Source organism: Quercus robur, chromosome 1 (assembly GCF_932294415.1).
Source record: "Quercus robur chromosome 1, dhQueRobu3.1, whole genome shotgun sequence".
NCBI lineage: Eukaryota > Viridiplantae > Streptophyta > Magnoliopsida > Fagales > Fagaceae > Quercus > Quercus robur.
The window spans coordinates 33463004-33486318 of record NC_065534.1 but is presented as its reverse complement, the minus strand read 5'-3'; the positions used below and the strand labels follow the sequence as shown (position 1 = coordinate 33486318).

Genomic DNA, 23315 nt, shown 5'->3' with positions numbered 1-23315 from the left:
GCCTCGCTCCAAGTTCTTGCGCAGTAGATACGACATACCTCCGGAACCTCAGCTCTTAAAGCCTTCTCAGTTTCGATTATACCAACCTCGTAGCCTCTCTGCTCAACTTCGTTCATTGCCTGTTTGGCATCAATCTTTGCTTTCTCCGCTTGCTCCTTGGACTTTTCAGCTCGTTCCCTTAGCTTCTGAGTTTCCTCCAGGTGCTTCCTGAGAACTAGGACTTGTTCTTTAGTCTTCTTTAGTTCGATATTCGCCTCCTGCAGAAGTTTCCCTTAGTTCTCGGCCTGCTTTTGGTAGCCTTCTAGTGCCGACTCGGCGCTCTTGCGAGCTTGCTCTTCGGCTTGTAACTTTTTCTTTGCATCGGCCAAGTCCTGTTCGAATTTGGACAAGGTCTGTACGGCCGTTATCCATCTTTTTCTCTCATCGTCTAGCTGATCGGAACAAGTGTTGAGCATCTCATCTAGCTTGAAAGTATTTTGGATGATCTGTAGGAAAAAGGTTAACACTATAGTCAGTAAAAGGTGCATATTGGTGAGTAACAGTCACAGAATGAGAAAGATAAAAGTTAGCTCCTTACCATGCCCAAATATCGTTTGTTGTCGAGGACAAGTTCATTCTTCCTCATGTTCTTTAGTTCGGCCATATCTTTTGGGAGTAATAAGGCTTCCTCTATGGCCGAGGCTACATGACACCCTATGCCGCCGTTAAAGTCCCTTATAGATGCGTAATCTCGCAGGGGCTCCCCATCGTGCATGGGTGCTGGCAACCATGCTTGGGGTTCAGGATGTTGGGAGTCAGATTTCTCCTGGCCCCACATGGCTTGGTGCTTGGTTTTCTGCTGCTTTGCAGCTCGTTGGGCATCCTCCTCTCGAGTTGGACGAGACTTGCTTGTGTCTGCCACATCCTTGCCCTTCTGTTCCCTGCGCCTTTTCTGCTCGGCAGCGTTAGGAAGCGCTGGTTGTGGCGATGGCCAAGAAGGTTGGCGAGGAGCAGGAGGAGGAGACCTAGCTAGAAGAGATAAAGCCTGGGATGGTATTGTTTTTGTAGATGCACTCTTTCCCGACTGACCTTCCATCAGCTCCAGCAGGCTTTTCTAGGGTTTTCTTTGTATCCCCATCTTGTCAGGATCTTCCTCGAGGCTTGGGGGTTGATCAAAAATCCCGAAATCGTCCGAGGACTCAAATACCGCTACAACCGTTTCCTCGCCTTTCTCCTTTTTCTTTCTCCCTTTTATTTCCTTTTTCTTGAGGGGAGGTAAGGATGAAGAAGTTCCCGCCGAGATGCGGCTACGAAAAGAGGCTCTGTGTGAGGTGTGTACTGGGGAAGCAGAATACCCTCTGGAACAATGAACCCTTCGTAGGCAACACTGATACGGTGAAGCTGAGGGTCGCGTGCTCTAATCACGTACTTCGGCGCCTGAAAAGCAAAAGAGAGGGGAGTATAGCCAAGAATTAAATGTGCTGCCCGGAGCTGACCGTCAGACTCATTCACGTATATTTTGGCCTTCAATAATTTATCCAGGCTCGCCTTATTAACTAACCTAAGATTGGGCTTTGTGTATCGTCTATTTGCAAAACCGTTGAGTCAAGAGTGAAAATTGTAGGAGACAAAAATAATGAAAAAGAAAAAAATTAAACGAGATGTGTTCGCAGACTAAATAGTATAGATCTGTGACTACGTGCCCACCTGGTGTTCCCTCTACGGTCGGGCAAGGCAAACCATCATGCCATTCCCCAAAGAGAATAAGGAAATTCTCCTTTAGGTTCTTATTTGAAGTGGGAATGCACTGTATTAGCCTTACCTCGGGATATCTCGACTTGAGATAATATCCCTGGCTAGTTAAGTGATGGAGGTTGTACACCCAATTCACATCATGATGGGTTAGCTTTAAGTTCATTCTCTTGTTCAGAGCGTCTATACTTCCCAGGACCCTAAACATGTTTGAAGCACACTGGGTGGGGGATAGCCTAAAGAAATTGAGGTAACTCCTAGTGATACTACCCATGGGGATAGTCATCCCGCCCTCTATAAAGGCAATCATGGGAATAACTACTTCCCCAGTTTGTCTGGCGTCAACCCATTCCCCTTGGGCTGCGTACCTCATCCCTACCGTTAAGGGGATTTTATACTTAGAGCGAAAGTTTCTAATACCTTCCTCAGATTTGACGAGACATCGAAATGGATTCTTTTGTTTCCCCATTTTTCTAAAAGACTTAGCAGAAAAGACTGTTGGGGTTGAAATAAAAGTGGTAAAAACTTCGAGAGGACTTACAGATTCAAAGGAATGACCTCGGACAAAGTACGATTATTTGTAGTCGCCAGGAAAATAACAAAAATAGAGAAAAGCAGGTTCAATGTATGAACTCTAGAACCACGTAATCATCGAAGGTAAAGTACAGGGTTAATTCGAGAACGCCTTTATAGTCATATAAGGATTGTGGACGGTAAAGTTCCCGCTCATAAAACAAGGGAGGTCTTCTGCCGTTAGATTTAAATCTCACCATTAAACGTGGGAGACAAAAGCGTTGCCAAAATTTAATGCTGCCAAAATCGGGATGCTGAAGCGTCAGGGGCATGCCCCAAAACACGCATAGGTACGGGCTTATGACGTCAAAATCCACCTTCTCTCCCGAAGAGTCGAAAAGTAGGATTTTAAGGGGCTATTGTGGGGGCCTGTCAATCAATAGACCGATTAAGGTCAAGATCGTTGGGCCTGTGGCCCATCCGAGGATGCATATCCGTCCGAGGAGGCCATATCAGGTCACAGGGCAATTGCCGAAGGGGGGTGGTAATCAATATCACGAAGGTAGAGTTCTGTATTCGTCCGAGGACGCTGTACTCCTCGGCAGTATGCGTCCGAGGACGATCAGGACGCGGTCTCGTTGCAACCGGACCTCAGAATTATGTCACCACTAAAGATAGGATAACAGACCAAGGGTAAAAGAGATAAGGCAAACAAATATCTATAACTACAGCTGCCTCCACATTAATTACCTCTCAACCAACTCTCTGGCCGCATTAATGTGGAGGTGATACCTGAACAATAAGGAGGCAGCTTTACAGCTGCCCATAGGAAGTTCCAGGAAGTACTAGATGGGATAGAAAGAAATCCTCCGAACCCAACCTACACGTGTGCGGTGAGGATGGAACATAAAGGGTGGTATATAAACTGAAAGAAGAACATGCAAAAGGGAGAAAAAAAAGAAAAGAAAGAAAAACACAGAACAGAAAGAGAGAAAAAGAACTGTATCGATTACCAAAGAAAACGATCGTTGTGTCAACTCTGGGCCTTCAATATACGTGAGGGTGAACCTTTTTATTATACAAAAGTTAACCTAGTTCTTTACACCCACACTCTACAAATCATATTGTTTGGGCCTATTTACGTGCGAACCCAGTATTGTGTTGGGTCGTTACAAATCATGTCCTTACAGATAGTATATAATCTTAGAGAATTTTTACAAGTTAAGGTAAATATCATACTCTCTAATATATATATATATATATATATATATATGAGATGGGTTCAAGTTACACCTAGTGTAACTCTTATAAACTTACACCTTTTTTACACCATAGATTTCTAAGAGATCTAACGGTTAAAAAAAATCATTAAATGCTATTGTTTTCCACCTTACTACCTAATTAATACTAGCATTCTCTCTCTCTCTTCTTATTTATTGCTTTCCACTATTATCATTATCTAATGGGCAATCCTTAATTTATCTAATTAAAAAACTATGATTTAAAATATTTAAATAATATTACTCAGTTGTCATCTTAGTGTAGTGTGCATATATATACACACCTGTTGACATCACTAATTAATCCCGTAATGTTGATAACTTAATCCCGCAATATTATATTATGCTACAATAACTTAATTAACTTATAAATATGCAACTTGTACATGAGAAGTAACTCTCTCTAAGACATACGAATGGGAAAGCCTTACCCAAATGGTGCTCCTCCCAAGTCACTTGAAAGTTGAAACAGTACTGCAACATTAAAAAGAAAAATAAGCTTCAAGTTCAACAAAGCATCCCTAAACAACACAGCTACACCCATTTTGAGCTAACAAGCTAGAGATTAGAGAGGGAGAGCATACATTAAGACTCCCCAGAAATTCTAAGAGACCTACCAACAAGTTCTGGCAGCAATATCTTTTGGGTCAGGTTTCTTTTCTGTGAGTAACCGTCCCTGTACGAAACCATGGAAGTCCACAAAGATTAAGACCAAGTATAAAACATTGAAATAGCGAAAAAAATCCATTGATGCTCATTTTCCCTTTTTTTTTTTTTTTTTTTTTTTTTTTTTTCTCTAGTATATGTTCAGACTCTAGGCCTAGAGTGAATACCAAGGAGAAGATGAAGAGAGAGTGCAAAAAGCCTTAGTATTTATAGACAAAATAGGTTGGATCATGTACCCTTTTGTGCATTCTAGAATAGCATATATAAGAAATTAAGCCATTTTGTGGTTGCCAAAAGACACTAGTGTAGTGTTTGTGTTAGGGGTTTTAGTACAAAGAGTACGTAATGCTATATTTTGGAGGGTTTAATGCTGTTTCAAAATTTTGTAAGGTCAGCAAAAAAGTTGAGATAAAGTATGTGTGGAAGCTTGGCAGTGACTAGGCAATAACATGCAAGTCCAAAGAAGTTAAGTTGATTTTTATAAGCCCGTAGATTGTTGAAAAAAGGAGAAAAAAAATATCCTTAGCCTGGACAAAGTATATTGAATAATTATTTACAAATTATAAATAAGTTCCTTTATTTATTTATTTTAAGGAGCAAATTGAAAGTAATTTGACTCTTGTTATGGGTAGTTTTGTGAAATCAATGATTATGGAATTATTTTTCAATTCTTTTTTATTAGATTGTGTTGAAGAAAATATTATATATTGGAAAGTAATAAATAAGGAGAGAGAGAGAAAGAGAGAGAGAATGCTAATATTAATTAGGTAGTAAGGTGAAAAACAATAGCATTTAATGATGTTTTTTTAACCGTTAGATCTTTTAGAAATCTACGGTGTAAAAAAGGTGTAAGTTTATAAGAGTTACACCAGGTGTAACTTGAACCCATCTCTCTATATATATATATATATATATATATTTACAATTTTAGGTAATTGCTACGTCTCTGACCATATCATGCATTCTTTTAAGACTAAAATACAAAATTCATCTTCTATGTTTTACTAAAATTTATTTCAAACCTCTAAATTTTAAGTTTATTCAATTAAGACTTTTCCATCAACTTTTGTTATATGTTGTGGCTAATTTTCCAATTTTTAAATTCTTCTTTAAATTTTTTTAAATTAAAAAAAATCAATTAATGATTGAAAAGTATTTTCCAGATTTTTTTTCAAAAAATTTTAACAAAAGTTGAAGGAAATGTCTTAATTGAATAAATCTGAAACTTAATAGACTAAAATGAACAAAAGTAAGGTTAAAGGATTGAAATGAATTCAAAAGAAACTTAGAAAATTAGTTTTACATTTTAACCTTCTTAATAATGGTATAGATGAATTTCTCAATTTCTCCAGAGTTTGGTTTGTCCATTTGTGTGCTTGAGCTAATTAATGAGTTGTCCATCTTTTTACATAAAGCAAACAGTACTGAAATAAATGGGAGCAGTGTATATTAATATACTTCAAACACCCAAATTCGAATGAATATTTTAATAAGCATACAAGTAGAGGCTCTAATTGAAACCCTGAAATCATATGGTCATTAGCCGCGCACACAAAGTGGTAAGGTATTCTCTTATTCCATGGTTAATTTTAGACAATTGTTGAAGCCTTCTGTTTTTCAACATTTTGCTTAAGGAAGACGAAAGAGAGAAAATTAAACAACTTAGACAGGCACATGATATGATATGATCGAGTCTTTCAGGTTGAGAATGAAAGAAACAACCGCATCTCAAGTCTTTCTTTGGGGTTTTCTAGGAGCGAGAAAGAATTCGCTTTGTCTCTCTCTTTCGAACATGTCAAAACTAGGTTGAATTTCTCTATAAAATTTAAAACAAGGGGTTGAAGCTTAGAATGAAAATGTCAAAGCGACAAATTAAGTTCAAACTGATTAAAACTATTTATTAGTAAACAACTTGGTAATTTTTTTTTTTATATTTTGTTTTGTTAAGGGCATTAAAAGAAACTACTAAACAACACCATTACGAGTACGCATTGTCACATAGGTTGATCTGCATCCAGTAGATTGTTTGATCTGCATCATTTCACATTTATTCCATGTAATTCAATATTAAACACAGTTGCGCCATATTTACATACACATAAATAATTATTTGAAATAGTGAGCATTCACATTCTTTATCTTCAAACTATTTTATTTTGCTATTTCAAAAGTTATTTTATCAATTATACCATACAATTTAACATCCTAACTTTTATTTTCCTAAACAACACATTAAAATAATATATTTACACAAATATACCACACAACTTTTATTTTCCTAGAGAATGAAAGAGACACAAAGAGTGAAAGAGAGAAAAATAAGAATAAAATATATTAAAAGCTTATACCATTTTGCTATAGTGCCATTATAAATGTATGAGGATACTGTAGCATTATTATAAAAAATTTTACCATTAAAAGACCAGGTACTGGGCTTATTTTATATTTTGATGCTAAGCCAATGCTAAATCACAAATTTTAAGTAGTTCAGTTACCTTTTTAACAACACGTGTATAACAACGACGTGTTTTTGTCCTCAAATTCAATTATGCTAGAAGGTGGTGTTAGTATCTGAAATGGACTAACCTCGTTTAGGTTTCAATATTGCCAGTGGCCGAAAAAGGCCGCTCAGAAGTCAAAACTCAGAGCCAGGAATCAAGAATATTTTATGAATTATGATATCATGAATGACGTCTTAGGCTACACACTCTCTGTCTATGTGGTTCACAGTTCACACATATATTTTCCCATGGTCAGCTCACTTAGTGGACCCGTGCGCTTTTGTTTGGCCTATTTCCACCATGTTTTTAATTATGGAAAGAATGGGTTACATATAATATAAGAGGCCATCCTAGAAGCTTTTTGCTGCCATCTCAGACCTTTGTAGACCCCACAGATTGTTCAAGTAGGTGTATGTTTAGATTGGGATTTTTGTCAAAATTTAGTTGGCGTATTTTTTGAAAATTAACAAATGTACAATTATACTTTTAAAAAAATAAAGCTTTAAAAAATTATGTATAAAAAAATAAACTAAAAAAAAAAAATGTTTAATCCAAACACTCCACAAATTTCCTACAAGGAGAACTTCGTGGGTGTAGTACTATTGAGTGTTGATTATATAAGAGATATGTAATAGAATTGAATCTCGATCTCTATTTGCCAAGCAATATTCAATAGTCTGATATGTCATGGTTTCTACTACTATGTACTTGCCTAACCATAATACATGATGTTTATCATCTTTGACTTGACAAGTGACGCTATTTGGCCTAGGGAGTTCATATTTCATAATACGTCATTTTCAGAAATAGAATTAGAATGTGGAAATTAAGAACCAATTATTTTCTTCTTCCTCCTCCTTTCAATCATAGCTAACTTTGAAAAAGAGACACGCCTGGCTCCTTTCACATAAAAGTCATTTTCAAGCTAATTATGTGAAAAAATTGAGCACCACTATTTTACATGTAAGGTTCCAAGAGCTTTCTTTATTGTGCGTCTAAAACAAATCGACAATTGTGTCGATTGTGATGTGGGTTTGGATTTTAAGAATTCTCACATATATATTGGAAGTTTATAAAGCCTTGTAAATATCAATAAACAAAATAATTAGGAGAATTTATAGATACATCGTCTTATAAAGACTTGTCACATAGGTGAACTGCTCCTAACACAAGTCAAAATCATGTTATATTTCTTATAATTGTTTATATTAATTTTTTCTCAACATTGTTAGAGATATATTTGACATACTAACCCAATGTAATAGGTACAAGCCCATTCCTACTTGTACTAGTAGTTTAGGATTTAGTCGTTTATATATACTCATGTTAGAGTTTATTGTAACGTAAGTTTTATACTACACTCTTACATAATAAAGATGTAACCCTTAAGGACTCCATGGATGTAAACCGACGAGGCTGAACTATATAACCTTTGTGTTCGCGTTGCTAATATATTTAACAAACATTATGTAACTTTATTGCATATGTAAAATTAATAATAATAATAATTGCATGCAATTTTTAATGTGTTAGGCAGCACAATGCAATGTTTCCAGAGTTTTCCTTTGTGTGCGTGAGGTCATTAATGACACCTTTAACGCGTATGGCAGTGACAAAGTGCGGCTTAATCAAATCAACCGTGTTATGGTTGACTAAAAGTTGTATCCAGTAAAGAGTTTACTTAAAATGTAAACACAATACTGATGAGTAAAATAAATGTTGAGTTTCCTTGTAATCATCGAGGAAGTTCTCTGTGATGGATTGAGTATTAGTTTTACAACTTCAAGCTTGAAATTGCTCACCTCTACATAGCTCGGCCAATGATGCGAATTAATATTCTAATAAGTATAAAATAAGTAGTATGGTTGCCCTAATTATTGAAACCTTGATCTAATGGACACCAGCTGCACACTGAGTGGTTTTCTCTCATTCTATGGTTAATTTAGACACATAATATTGAACCCTTCTTTTTCAGGTTGAGAATGAAAAATACAACCGTGTCTACATTTTTTCAGTCTTTGTTTTTGTTTTTGTTTTTCTAGGAGCCAGAAATCATTCTCTCTCTCTCTCTCTCTCTCTCTCCCTCTTGAACATGACAAAACTAGCTAGGTTGAATTTCTCTACAAAATTTGAAACTAGGGGTTGAAAATTTTGTAAGAAAATGTCAAGGACATAGTTCAAACTTCAAACTGGTTAAAATTAAAAATAATAATATACAACTTGATCGTAACTCGTAAGTATTATTTATTACGAGTACACTATGTTAGATAGGTCGATCTGCATGTAGCAGATTGATTAATTCAGCGGAAGTAATTAAATCAAAGAAACTGTGCATTGATCACTTGACATTTGTTCCATGTAATTAGAAATTAAAAACATTTGGTAATAAATAGTATCCTGCGTGCATTCGTAAACAAGGTTATACTGAGGGTCAAATTTTGCTAGAAGGTGGTGCATGTTTCTAAATTCTGATAAAGACCTAACCTCGAACTTCATATTGATATATGTTTCAATATTGCTAGTGGCCGAAAATACCACTCAGAACCAACGAGGAATCGAGAATATCTTCGTGATATCATGAATGACGTCTAGCTAATGGACCCATAAGCTTTTTGTTTGGTCTATTTCTGAAACTATTGGAATAAAGCTTTTTGCTGCCATCCAGTCCTTTGTACACCCTACAAATTGTTCTAGTAATCGTATGTTTAGACTAGTTTTTTTGCCAACAAATTTTTTGCTTATTTGTTGAAAATAAACAAATGTATCAATTATACTCTAAAAAAATGCTTTAATATATATATATATATATATATATATAGAGACATAAACAATAAACTAAAATACAAGTTTAATCCAAACTCACCTCTAAATATCTTACAATGAGAAAAAAATATCTTAAGTGTCCCACAGCTTAAAGTTATTGGGATATAGTGAATTTAATCATATAACTAATACTTCTAACATTCTCCTTTACATGTGGGCCAAAACTACTTTTTGATAAATGAGACTCAATACGTAGGAATTTAAGTGGGAGATAGAGTGGAGAAGACAAAGATCGAACTTAGGATCTCATGTTCTAATACTATGTTAAATTATCGATTGTTCTAAAAGTTTAAACTATTGAAATATGGTGAATTTAATTATTTAACCAATACTTCTAACAGTTGGCTAAATTGTTGATTATGTAAGAGATATGTACGTAATATAAAATTTCATTTTTTGTAATCCATTGTGAGATATAGAAAACAAGAATTTTAATATTTGCAAACAAATTATCATATAAATTTTTTTTAAATGCTCTATAGATATATATATATATATATATTGACAATCAAAAGCTCAATATTTTAAGGCGGTCTGATGCTTTAAAAAATTTCTTATATACACATAGGTCCAAATTACAGTGTGATAATTATTATAGTAGCCCATAAATTGTTTAGTTCTACCTTCTTACATGGAATTGAAACGTGAACTAAGATATTATAAATATCATACATAGAATGCAGAAGAATATAGGTTATGGACTTATATATTGCTCAATTTCACCTTAAAAGAAATTGAAAAGTTAAGAAATATGAAATATCGCAGAGTTCTGCTTATCTGAAGTTCTACTAAATTCTAGAAGCCGGCCAAATTAATAAGGAAATCTATTGTGGCGTCTACTGAATAAACATTAAACAAGTGTCATTTTCCTTTAACCTTCATCCGGTAATCATGGTTAGGATTAGGCACATCAAGCTATTTCCCGGCCCTTAATTTGTTGTAATGCTACAGTAGTCACACTGAATATTTTACAATATTTTTTCAAACTATTTTGGCAAATTCTTACTAATTTTCATATGGCCTACTACTTTTTGAGTAATTTTTTTTTAATTTTCATCTTGACTCACCACTAATATCATATTTTCTACTTACCAATAACTATAAATTGTAAAAAAGTTTGTAAAATAGTTTATGACTTTAATATTTTCTTTTTATTTATCAATAAGCTCTTACCACATCAACAATTTATACAATAGTTTATGTTTTTAACATTTTTTTTTCTTTGTGGATGTCTTGGTATCTAGCTACAATTTACGGCCGTCAACCATGACATTTTACAATATTTGACTTCACACTATTATTTATCCTTTTCGGGATTAACAAGAAGCCCAAAGAGGTGAACTTTCTATAACCCATGTAACAAGGACAGCATTATGAGCCTTTCTTTGTTCCAAGTTGCTACGAGCATAAATGGCTCTAAATTAATTTGAAGCTATTTTACTACCAAATATGATGTAATAATTAAAGAGATCATTCATATATAGTTTTAGTTATAATTTTTTTAATACATCATATGACTTGTTTAAATAATAATTATATATAGATTCCTATAATAATAAAAAATACTCATAGATAATCTTATAAATTGGTACATAATGAATTGAAAAAGATAACTCCAAACCAATTTAGAGTTAAATTGTCCTTAACACAAACTCAAATTATTGTTTTTTTTTTTTTTAAATAATACAAACTCAAATGACAGTGCCAGGTCCACTATTTTAAACTTGAGGTGGTTCACCATAATTAGGTATAAAGTAACTCTCTTATTTGATTTTTTTTTTAATTTCAATTTTTTTTGAAATGATAAGAGTTTTTTTTTTGTTTTTTAGAGAGAAATGATAAGAGTTGAAACCTGTGTGATAATTACTTTTTACTAATGTTTCAAGATACAATCATACAAATAAGTTTATTTTTTGTGTAAACAAGATCTAAACATAATCCCTTATTTGACAATAATTTTTTTTTCAGATGATTTTATTGGGACCCACCATAATTAAGTACTTATTCAGGGGAAAAAAAAAAACCATAATTAAATACTTGAATCATTGTCTAAAATACTACTTTAATTTATGTGGTGCTTCATCGATCGTCCTTGCAAGTTCCAACACATATATTAAGAATCTTAAAAATAAAAGATCTAGTCATTTAGAATCTAGATGGTTGGAAAATAATCAAATCAACGGATCTTAGTTTGTGGATGGGTGGATGCTTATGAAGGAGAACCGCGTATTGTAGTGACAATTCGACCTAATGGACCCACAATGTTCTCTACACAAGATTACAAAAACTGAAAGAGATTGACCTGAATATGTGAACCCGCGTGTGTATGGTTAAAAATCAGAAAACATTTGGGTCGAGATCGTTGAATTTCCTTCTCAATAAGCAAATTCCCTGCAAATCAACAGGCCTGCTGGTTCAATCCAGTTCTGTTTTTTCTCAAATATTCAAGGTTGTTCAGATTTCTGACAATGACACCATGTGTACGCGACACCAAGTGTCAACCTTAGCATTTTTTATCAGGGAATCAACGACATTCACATGTCGGTGTAAGTAAAAGCAAATTTGGTAACATTTCAATTCATTATCAATTTTCCTCATCTAATTAAAAAAAGTAACTACATGAGCTGGACTATTTTTGATGTTGTTGTTGATTCTGGCTAGGAGAGGAATAATAAAAGCAATTTAACTAGTTTTTATAATTAGGTCGAGATGGGAAAATCTTTATCATCTCACAATGGAGTTGTTGTGATTGAATTTTGTGACAGGAAAAGAAATTCTCTAATGGTATTGTAAAATAGAAGAGGGATACTTACTTCAGTTCCTTGTATAACTCACAGACCCAATTGATAAAAACCCTTACAAAAAAATAACTAAAGGATTAAGGTAGGTTTAGAGGCTCATTATTACAATCTATTAATAAGCCTCATGTATTTGGCCATTTGTTAGCTTGCTTCGTTTATTTGGTTAGATACAGTAACTTAGAATAACTATGTTCAAGTTTGTTTTTTGGCATGATCCCACTTGTATATCTGTGAGGTCTCTAAATTTTATGTGTCATATTATGAAGAGTTAACATCTTGGATTTTATTTATATATACTATAGATTTTTTTTAGCTATAATTATAATTTTATTCAACTTATTCTATATACGAAAAATGATTCAACCCAAACACAGGGAAATTTGGATTGCACTTCTACGATGTCTCCTAATATCATGGCATTTACTAACAAAGTCAATAAAATCTTGAATAGGAGTATTTATTTGGATTTATTGGGAAACTTTTATTTTTTTATTTTTTATTTTTTATACAAGATAGAATTTCTACTCTAGCCTAATCTAAGTGTATATGTGTATGAAGCTCCATTTTAAAAAACTTGAATTCCGATCTTTGCTCTACACACCTCACAAGCACTTATGCCTATAGAGTGACTACCATACCAAGGGTGCATGGTGGTGATTTATTGGGAAACTTCAAACTTAGAAAAAGTTAAACTTCAAACTTAAAAAAAATTTGTTTCTCTCTCTTCTCTTCTATCTCTATTTCCTCTCTCTTCCTCTTTGTCTCTCTCTCTAGTAAACCCATGCAACCCACCTTTCACTAAAACTCAGCCACAAACACCAATTCTTCACAACAGCAACAGCCAGCACAACAATCAAAACCAAGTAACCAATCACCACCAGTACAACAATCAAAACCAACCACCACCACCATAGTCAATACCCATCCCAAAATCAAACCCCATAGCCAAAAAAAAAAAAAAAAACCCTCAACCACAGTAGCCACTATCCCCACAGCACACCACCACCACCTGGAATCCATCACCACCACCACAAAAATAAAATAAAAAATAAAATAAAAAACCCAAAATCACAAAGAGGGAAAGAGACAAGACACAGAGACCCTACCAAACCCACCACCCATAGCTGCTGTAAAACCCACCACCCATAGTTGCTGTAAAACCCACAACAACCATCAACCAACCCACCATCACCGAAACCACCATCATCAAGACCCATCACTTTGACCCACCACCAAAACCCAGCCACCGATTCAACTCCACCACTGAAACCCAACCCCACAACCACCAAATTGCCATCCCTAAAATCCAACCACCATTGAAACCCACCATCAGCAAAACCCACCATCACTAAGACCCACCACCAAAACTCACCCATTGATTTAACCCCACAATCGAAACCAACCCAACAACCACCAAATCTCCACCCCTGAAACCCAGCTATCATCGATTTATCCAACCAAAAATGTGTCAGACAAGAAAAGATAGATTAGAGAGAATAAAGAGAATAGAGAGTAGAGGGAGAGACGGATAAGAGTGATATAGAGAGAAGAGGGAGACATGGTGAAATAGAGAGAAGAGGGAGACATAGTGAAGAGTCAAATGGAGATAAGAAAGAGAAAAGGAAGAATCAAATAAGAGAAAGAAGTGGGAAAGTTAATAAAATATTAGTTTTTAGGTTTATATCCTATGAACAGTGAGGTTGTATATATGCAACCTTAGAGCATTAGCATTAGGGGGTGTAAAACACAAACCCCCCCCCCCCCCCCCCCTCCCCAAAAAAAAAAAAAAAAATTGCTATTTTACTAACTAGAGCCTTAAAAAACCCCCCACATTTGGGTATGTAAACTTTTTTTTTTTTTTTTTTGCCATCTTAGCTACAGTAAGTATGGGTATTTAGAACTTACTGTCACTAGTATGTATAAGTAAAATAATATTGTTTTCTCTCTCCTCTTTGCTTCTCACTCTCTAACTCTCTCTTTTCTCTTATTCTTTTCTTCTTTTCTCACACTTCTCTGACTCTTCACTGTTCTTCCCTCTCAGTCTTCTTTCTTCTCTATTCTCTCTCTCTCTCTCTCTCTACCAGTAACTCTAGCAACAAATACAAGATTTTTCATCTTTCAAATCTTCTTTCTTTGACAATGCTCCAACTGCCTCTGATCGGACCTTTGTTGTGCCTTGTAGAAAAACAAGAATTACACATAGGAATGGATGATACATAAAATTGATAATGTTTTGTTCCGGCACATCAGCACATCCTACATAAAAGGGGGGAGGGGGGGAGGGGAGAAGAATGGCAAAATAATTCTCTTTCATATGTAGGTTAAAGACATAAGCCACATAACTGGAAGTAATATTGTTCCAGGAACTTTCAGCAACATGATCTGCATCACTTATGCTTCACTTTCAACTCTGTCAGTTCATTTAACAGTTTGTGTTTATGCACAACACAAACACATATCAAGTATGTATCAAGTTCAGCAACACAAAAGCATAATTGTGCGTTGACCAATGCATATTTGCAAATGACCATTGTTTAAACTTCCAATGATATCATCAGAAATAACAAAGAAGCAAATCTTGTATTCATTTTCATTTTTTCTCGCGCATACACACAAAGAGCCAATTTTCATATGGACAAGATCATTTTATTTGCGCATTGCATATGCTTATTTACTTATACCACATGAGGTGTATTTCTCTTCTTTTTTATTTTTATAAGGGAAATTACATTCGAACCTCCTTCATTGACATGATATAGAAACATCCTACCTAGTCAAGTTGGAGACTTTCCCCCTAAAGTACTTAAAAAATATGACCATTCTTCTGCATCTTAATAGAATGTATAGATGTCAGCACTCCTTGTACTATGACTTCACATAATGCTCAACTGCCATTAAATTACCTATCCACCAATATAATCTATGTTATCTAGAACATTTGTCTGCAGAACTCATTGGATCACTAGGAAACAACTTTATAGCGGTTGATTGAGAAGTACTACACACAGGCAACTAATGCAGGATGTGAAACAAGTAAAGATGATTGCCACATTATTCATCAAAAAAATGGTGATGACAACTTATTCAATGGCAAGGAAGCCCATTTGTTCATGATATAGGGAAATACAAAATCACTATATAAGATACATAAAGACCCAAAACAAAAGTGCCACTTTATCAATGAGACATATTAAAAAAAAAAACCAATTCACAAGTGAATGACATGTGGGAAGATAACTACGTACCTAAGGCTTGAGCTCTGACATTGGCTTTTGATTTTGTTAATCTGAAATATCGTCCACTCAAGGTTTTCTTTACATATCAGTAGAGCAATGTTTTGTTGTGCCTACAGAAATTGTTTTGGGGGTCCTCCTCTTTGCATGGAGATGGAGGAAAGGAATATACTTCTATCTTGTATTATCTTGTAGTCGGCCATTGTGAATATATAATTTCTACATCAATAAGTTGAAGTTGAACCGCTTCTCTTCCACTGAAGTAGGGAAAACCAAATGCATGAGACTACAAGATATGTTAGTCTGATATATGGATTCAAGTATGTTTGATGTTAAAATCTAGAAATATTTTTTACTTTAGGCTTTCAATTAATTATTCAACGACTTGGAAACAATCTTTGCTCTTTTCCTCCAATCCAGCCAGCTATCTATCTAACCCAATTATAGCTAATTCCTCCTTTTAAAATTAAAATTTAAAAAAAAATTATTCATGTACCCCTTTTCTGCTTTATATACTTGTTAATGAGTGGGATTTTTTTTTTTTGGTGACAATGAGTGGGATTTTTTTAATAAATAATAATTCCTCTTGTGTCTTGTCTCTTGCCTCTATTGTTTGAGCCATCACACAGTATATTGCTGAGCTTAACTCCGGCTAAACTAAACTCTATAAACTCAATCTGGAAATGGGTTTTCACCGATGACCCAAGCCGGGCCTAAATTAATCAAGGAACAAATAGAAAATATAAGACTCCATGCATGCATATTACTCCTTTTACAAAATTTTTACTTGCTGACTCCTCCTTCTGTCATAAGCTAAAAATAATCACAATCGCCATTCTTTATCCAAAGATTCTCTCTCTAAAATTTCAGCCAAAAATGAATAAAGGGTACCAGCACTTGAGTATATATGGACATAGCTAAAATTTGTGAGAAATTTTTTCCCATATTTTTCAAGAGAGGTGCTACATCCACAACATTTTTACAACAAATTATAGGTGATTAATTATCAGTGGTTCAAATTTGAACATAATACTAAAATTATTTTTTTACCCTAATAATAATAACAAGTAACAACATTATTGTAAAAATATTATCAACATACCATCTCTTATTTTTCAATTAAAACATTAATGCTGTATCGTTCTCTATACATCTGTCAATTATTATTTACGCGCTACTTTTGTCCATATTCTTGTTTGGCATAAAACACACAAGTCTCAAAAACTTCCAAGGCCGGCAAGAAAAACCGGCCAAAATAAAAATCTCAATGTCCACGTCTGCCACGCAAATGTGACGAAACACTCCCTGTACTCCCATTCCCATAGAACAAATCCGACAAGTAATTCCCCAAATCATCAGGGGCAAATTTGACAAATGACCCCGACCCGCCCCGATTCTTCTCATAGAAATTCCCGTACGCCGCACTAAGCTTTCTCTCCACCGAAACTTTAATCTCGTCTCTCAGTTTCGGGTCGGGCACGACCCACGAACTCTGTTTCTTATAAGCCTCTTCAAACGCCGCCCCGAATTTCTTATAACAGTCCCTGGCTTGGTCCGGCGAAATCTCAGCCGTTGGATCTTCCGGCAACGAAGATATTACTTTGCTCCATCCCATTCTCTCGTAATTCGAAGCGTACTGTTTCACCTTCAACTCATGCTTATTCACCCAATCATCACCAAGAAAAAGCTTCAAACTCGAACTGCGGACCTTAGCGACGACGTATTGGAGATTATTGGCTAAGAACAAGTACGAGAGTGCCACGTCTTTGTATAGCTCAGCTTTGCCGTCGAGTTTGCAGAGTAAAACCAAGACTAGCCACGCAAATCGTACGGAAACTGGGCTATCATCGAGCTCGCTTGGGCTACCAAAATATGATTCAGGTAACGGAGTTTGTAGATTTAAAGGCCAGTCGGCGACTATATCGGCGAGTGCGCCACTGTAATCGGCGAGGAGAGAGATATAGTTCATCACGTAACGTGTCAAGGGGTGGACCCCACCGCCTGGGACTGTAGCTTTCGCCGGGTCTTTTTGAATGGCGGTTTCGAAATCCATTAACATTGTACGCACCGCATCGCCGAGTTTGATCAAGGAATTAATGGCCTGTGATCGGACGGTGGAGGTTGATTCGTACGAGAAGATGGATTGGATTTCAGGCAAGAGGTCTGATATTGCTTCGTATAGGTCCAGGGTGCGAAACATTTTCTCGGGGGTTTTCTTGCACTTTGCCACGGTTTCCGGGAATCCAAACAGGATTAGTGCGGCCTCTTTGGAAATCTCAGAGAAGCAAGACTCTCTGATAGAATCTGAGGATGAGAAAACGTGGTCGCAGAGAATTCTCTCGCCGTAAAAGACTGTTTTCACGGCGACCTTCACTGCGTTCAACCAGGTTTTGATTTTCAACTCCACCATTTCCCAATCCATCTTTTGCAAGTGTGAAAGACTAATCTGCCTCTCAACACCAAGATGATACAGCGACTCATCGACAATCGATTTCCGAATTATCTTGTAAATCTTGACGCACTCTCTTCCATAACCAGACGATATCATACAATCCGCAATGGCTTTTAAATCCGCCATCGCGATCATCGAAACTCTCTCCACATCGGAGAGCGAGTCATCCAACTCAGTCCCGAATCGGAACTCGTCCTCCTCCGACTCATCGCTTTCGTCAAAATCCGAAGTGCTCGACCTCGCCGCCGAAGATCTCGACGAGCGAACCGAAACCGATTCAGGGTCCAAGTTAGCCCTATTGACAGACAAAATCTGATAGAACTCCTTCTCCAACCTCTTCATAGCAAGTTGCATCAAATTCTGAGCCGCGACAATCTTTTCAGAGCTCGAGTTCTCGGTAACCAAGTGCTGCATAGCGGCCTGTAAGTCTCTAACAGAGTTCAAATACTGTTTAGCCTCGTGAGGATCGGCGTGGAAAAGCGAGGTGACGTTTGCAAAGGAAGAAACGTTTGTAGAGTCCCATTTGGTAATAAGAGACTCAGCAATCTCAATGTTCTCGTCCATTAGAGACTCAGAGAAAGTGCGGCTAGGTGAAGCTGGAGGAATCATCGCTGTTCTTGAAGGTGAAGGTGAAGTTGATTTGAAAAACACGTTCCTCATTCCTTTACTTGGCATTAACAAATATCACAAAAGCTTTTTGTTTTTCTTTCTTTGTTTTGTTGTAGAATGAGAATGAGAGAGAGAGAGAGCTAGTGTGCAGAAGTTGAAATTGTTTGTTTTGGTTTTTGATGGAGAATTGTGGTGAGTGGTGGGGGGTATATATAGATTGAGAGACAGAGAGGGTGACGTGGAGTGTTGGGGAGAAAAAAGCGAGGGAGGTAGGAAGTGGGTCCGGTAGAAATTACGAGAAACGAAACAGTTGACGATGTCCTGTCAGTAATAGTGTGTATATGTATGACTATTACTAATGGGAATAGACTATACGCGGTTGGTGCCTTCTCTTTGGCCGTTTGTTTTCGCCAAGTTGTTGTGTCTTGTGTGAGTTGCCTTTATTTATTACTAGTATTTGACAAAATGAGTGAGATGTGATCAATCATAAATGTTTTGTGATTTTACAAAGAAGTGATGGCTTAAGTCAAAATGAAAGAAGATGGGTGGAAGGAAGTGGGTGGATTTTGTTGTTCAATTTTTCATATTAGTAATTAGTAACTTCTTCCTTCCCATTTTATGGGGTTTTTAATTACTTCCATGAACCGCCTTTTGTTTTCCTTAGCATGACTTTTTTTTTTTTTTTTTCTATATAAAATTTCTTGGACTGAATAGTCATCAAAAACAATTTTATAAGTTCTCATTAATTTGTATTAGTCATACTATGAAAAGTTGAATTATATTGATAGAATACTTGGTCATATACCTCTATCGAGCTAGCTTGATTAATTTCAGACGTAAGCTTATAGGAGTATACTTCTTTTTGTGCCGAATATATACACGAGAATACGACCTTTAGCTTTAAGGGGAGAAAGTCTAAGCAAAGATGATTCATTTGGCAATAATTAACACACACTAACGGTATATATACAATATACCTTCGTTTTTAGGGCTTTCGCTTTCTTATATTCCTTAATGCCTACGATACTATAAAGGCTCACCTCAAATGACTAGGTCCAATCAAATTTGTTACAATATTAATTATATCATTTAATTCTTGCAGGGACTGAAAAAACTAAAACCGGACCATGTCGCCGTGTAAGAGAGGATAAATTTATTAATCCCTTTTTGACTATTAAAAATTTCAACATAGCTATAAATGAAGAGGTTAGAGTTTGGTGTCTAGGAGTAATGGTTTCTAACGCCAAGATATATTGACCATTGAATATGTTTGATGAATTTCATTTATTTCCCTCCAATTTTTTTTTTTTTTAAATTCCATTAATAAAGTGTATATATAGATAACTTTAAGTAGTATCATATCATCCAATAACTTATTATTAAATTAATATTTTGAAAATCTTATCGTTGATTTACATGTTCTATACATTCTTAATTAATATGCATGTCAATTTTCATGTCATTTGAATATTATTTAATTACTATTCAATTCATAAACTCATCTTTTATATAATATCACCACTCAATAATTTATTATTAAGTACATATTTTGAAAATATCGCAGTTAGATTACATGTTGTATATGTTCTTAATTGACATGCATGCCAATTTTCATGTCAATCAGATAATGTTTACTATTCGATTTGTAAACTCATCTTTTATATATTATTTTAAGCTACAAAAACTCGAATTTAAAAAATTGATTAATTAATGACATGAATATTGATCTTTAATTTGATCACTTTGAAATTTTGCAATCATGAAGATAATGTAATCCAATGATGAATTTGATAAAACTTGCATCTAATTAAAAAGTATTAAGTGGTGTAATATTTTTTAAAGTTACCTCAAATGTAACTTGAACTCGATCTTGTTTAAATAATATAGAAAGCAAAAAATGAAGTGAGATAGAGAAAAATGAAAAGAAAAGAAAAAGAACACAAGCTTGTTTAAAAACTATTTTAAGATAATAAAAGGAACACTAATTAATATGATATTTTCAACAAAGTTACTTCCCATGGAGAAAGAGGGAACCATTCTAACAAAATAATAAGGGGAAATGCTAACGAATACCCTTCGGGCATTGGTTAATAATCTATTAAAAGAAAGTTTTTATGAGAAAAAAAAAAAAAAACAATTAATGTTTTAACAGCTTTTTTCATTTCCCATAAAAATGATGTTAAAACTTTCTTAAAATGAATTATTAACCAATATCCTAAGAATACTTATAGCATGACCCAATAATCAAACAAATACTTTTCTTTCTTCGACAATATAATATAAATATACTTGTTTTAGTTTAGTGGACTTATTTTCCTACAAAAGAAAAGGCATATAAGTTTACTTTTTCTAGTCAAAGATACTTTTTTTTTTTTTTTTGGGTCAATAAATACATATAATTTTTTTTTTTTTTGGGTGTCGCACTGGTCATATGTTGTGTTGCCCGTCGTTTGGAATTCTTCCAAGCCAAGAATGCGTAGCTTTGTAAACATCAATATATATATATATATATATATATAATATGTAATACAATTTTTTTTAATATAGAATAAGTAATGTTGCACCGAAATAAACTTTGTGTGCTGATTCTTCCAACTTAAACCACAATGATCGAAAAGGATAATTAGAAGGTTCAACTTGTCATTTTGTGGTTTGAATTTATTGGATTAACCAAGTCAAGTACTCTATAGTAGCATTCAAGTTTGGGTAGACCAAAAGAGTTTATTTTTAAAAAGCATAAGAAAGACAACTGTGGGGGTCGGTTAATCAATAAATTATTAAAGTCGTGTAAATTGGGCCTGTGGCCCATCCGAGGACATAAAACTGTCCGAGGAGGCCTAAATCAGGTTGTAAGGATAACCAAACGAAAGGAAGAGTAGATATCACGTAAGGTGAGTTCAGTATTCGTCAGAGGACAAAATCCTTCTCGGTAATATGAGTCCGAGGACGACCTGAACGCCACCTTGTTATAAACATACTTCGGAGCTACGTTACCACTAAAAGTGGGATATGGGACCAAGGGTAAAAAAGAAAAGGGAAACAAATATCTATGACAACAGCTGCCTCCACATTAATTGCCTCTCAACCAACTCTCTGACCGCATTAATGTGGAGGTGATGCCTGAACAGTGATGAAGCAGCCTTACAGCTGCTGGTTGGAGGTTCCAGAAGGTGTTAGATGAGACAGAAAGAGATCTCCCGAACCCGACTTACACGTGTGTGGTGAAGATGATATCAAGAGGGCAGTATATAACATGAAAGAAGGCATTGAGGAAGGGGGATCGGAACATAAAAAATTTAAAAAAAAAAAAAAAAAAAGTACTCAGAAGAAAACCTTATGAACCAAAGAACTGAACTGGTTTCAAGGAAAAATTGATCGTTATATCTGTGCTAATCTATCTATAAACGTGAGGTTTTAATCGTTTTGCTTTTAGAGTTAGCCTAGTTCTTGGACACCCACGCTCTACAAATTTTATTATTTGAGTTTTTAACGTTCAAACCCAATACCAGTTTGGGATCGTTACAAATTGAGTCCTTACAACAAAAAAATAAATAAATAAATAAAATAATAGTAATAATAATAATAATAATAACAAATTTGTACATCAATTCATTTAAGACAAGCTAATTTCTTCTCCCTTGAAAAAATAAAACAATTTCCCTCCCCTCGGTAGATATGTCAGGGATTTATACGCATCCAAAGATTTGTTTGAACTCTATTGGCATATTCTCAATAAGAAATACTACGATAGAAAGATATATTAATAGTACTTTTGCTTCTTCTTTTTTTAATCATGTAATAAATCATTTTAAGAAAGTTTTAACAGAATTTGTATAAAAAATATAAAAGAGAAATATTATATTCACAATATTTTCACAACAAACCTTAAATGGTAAATTGTTATTGGCTGTTAAGGATAGACAAAAAGTAATTTAAGTTGTGGATTCAAATTACAACTAATAACAACTTATCACATATGATTTGTTGTGAAAAATAAAAAGCAGTCAAAAAAATTAATTACTTTTTTTTCTCATAAAAATTTTCTAATTAAACATATTTCCTAAACCAATGCTCTCAGAACATCCCTTAACTTTCCCCCTCTTTTAAAAAAGTAGTTGAATTTCACTTATCTATATCAAAGATATTGTAAGGACACAATTTGTAACGACCCATAATAATGTTGGGTTCGCACGTAAAAAGGCCCAAACAATATCATTTATAGAGCGTGGGTTTGAAAGGCTAAGTCTTGGTCACCGGACGGTGGTTCGGGTTGGCTCTGGTCAGTGAATCTCGTCCGAGGAGTCTGGGGAGCTCTATGCTCTTATTATTCTCCTCCTTTCTAGGACACCATAGCTGGGAGGACGGGTTGTCCCCCCCACCTCTCACACTGCCTCTCTTATCCTTTTATACGGGCATTTATCCTCTCACCAGCGTCCACGTATAAGCTCAATTTCTTAGAACTTAAGACTTGTCCTGTCAGCCCATACCTAGAGTGGTTGGGGGTGGTTGTAAAAGCTGTAGAGTATGGCTCTGTCAGGTGCAGAGTATTGAATGGCAGTAATGGCAGCTTTCCCTTTGTCCTTGGTCGTTATACTATCCAGCGTCTCCTTCTCTATTAACATAGATATTTTAGATCTTTTCCCAAACTGTTCCTATACCGTCTTTGCCCTTTCTTCCAGGAGGACCTTGGATATGCCGAGGACAGA

The 23315-nt window shown here is 35.1% G+C and overlaps 1 protein-coding gene across 1 annotated transcript; it reads right to left on the bottom strand.

The window, feature by feature from the left end:
* Nucleotides 1–16624: 16624 nt before the first annotated feature.
* LOC126732483 (exocyst complex component EXO70H1-like) lies at nt 16625–18878 on the bottom strand. Its single transcript, XM_050435351.1, has one exon. It carries the CDS (start codon nt 18673–18675, stop codon nt 16813–16815), a length of 1863 nt encoding a protein of 620 aa, XP_050291308.1. The 5' UTR covers nt 18676–18878; the 3' UTR covers nt 16625–16812.
* Between the last annotated feature and the right edge of the window lie 4437 nt (nt 18879–23315).

What these genes read in the sequence shown, in the direction of transcription:
- LOC126732483 (XM_050435351.1), bottom strand. Translation starts at nt 18,675, where the DNA reads ATGCCAAGTAAAGGAATGAGGAACGTGTTTTTCAAATCAACTTCACCT.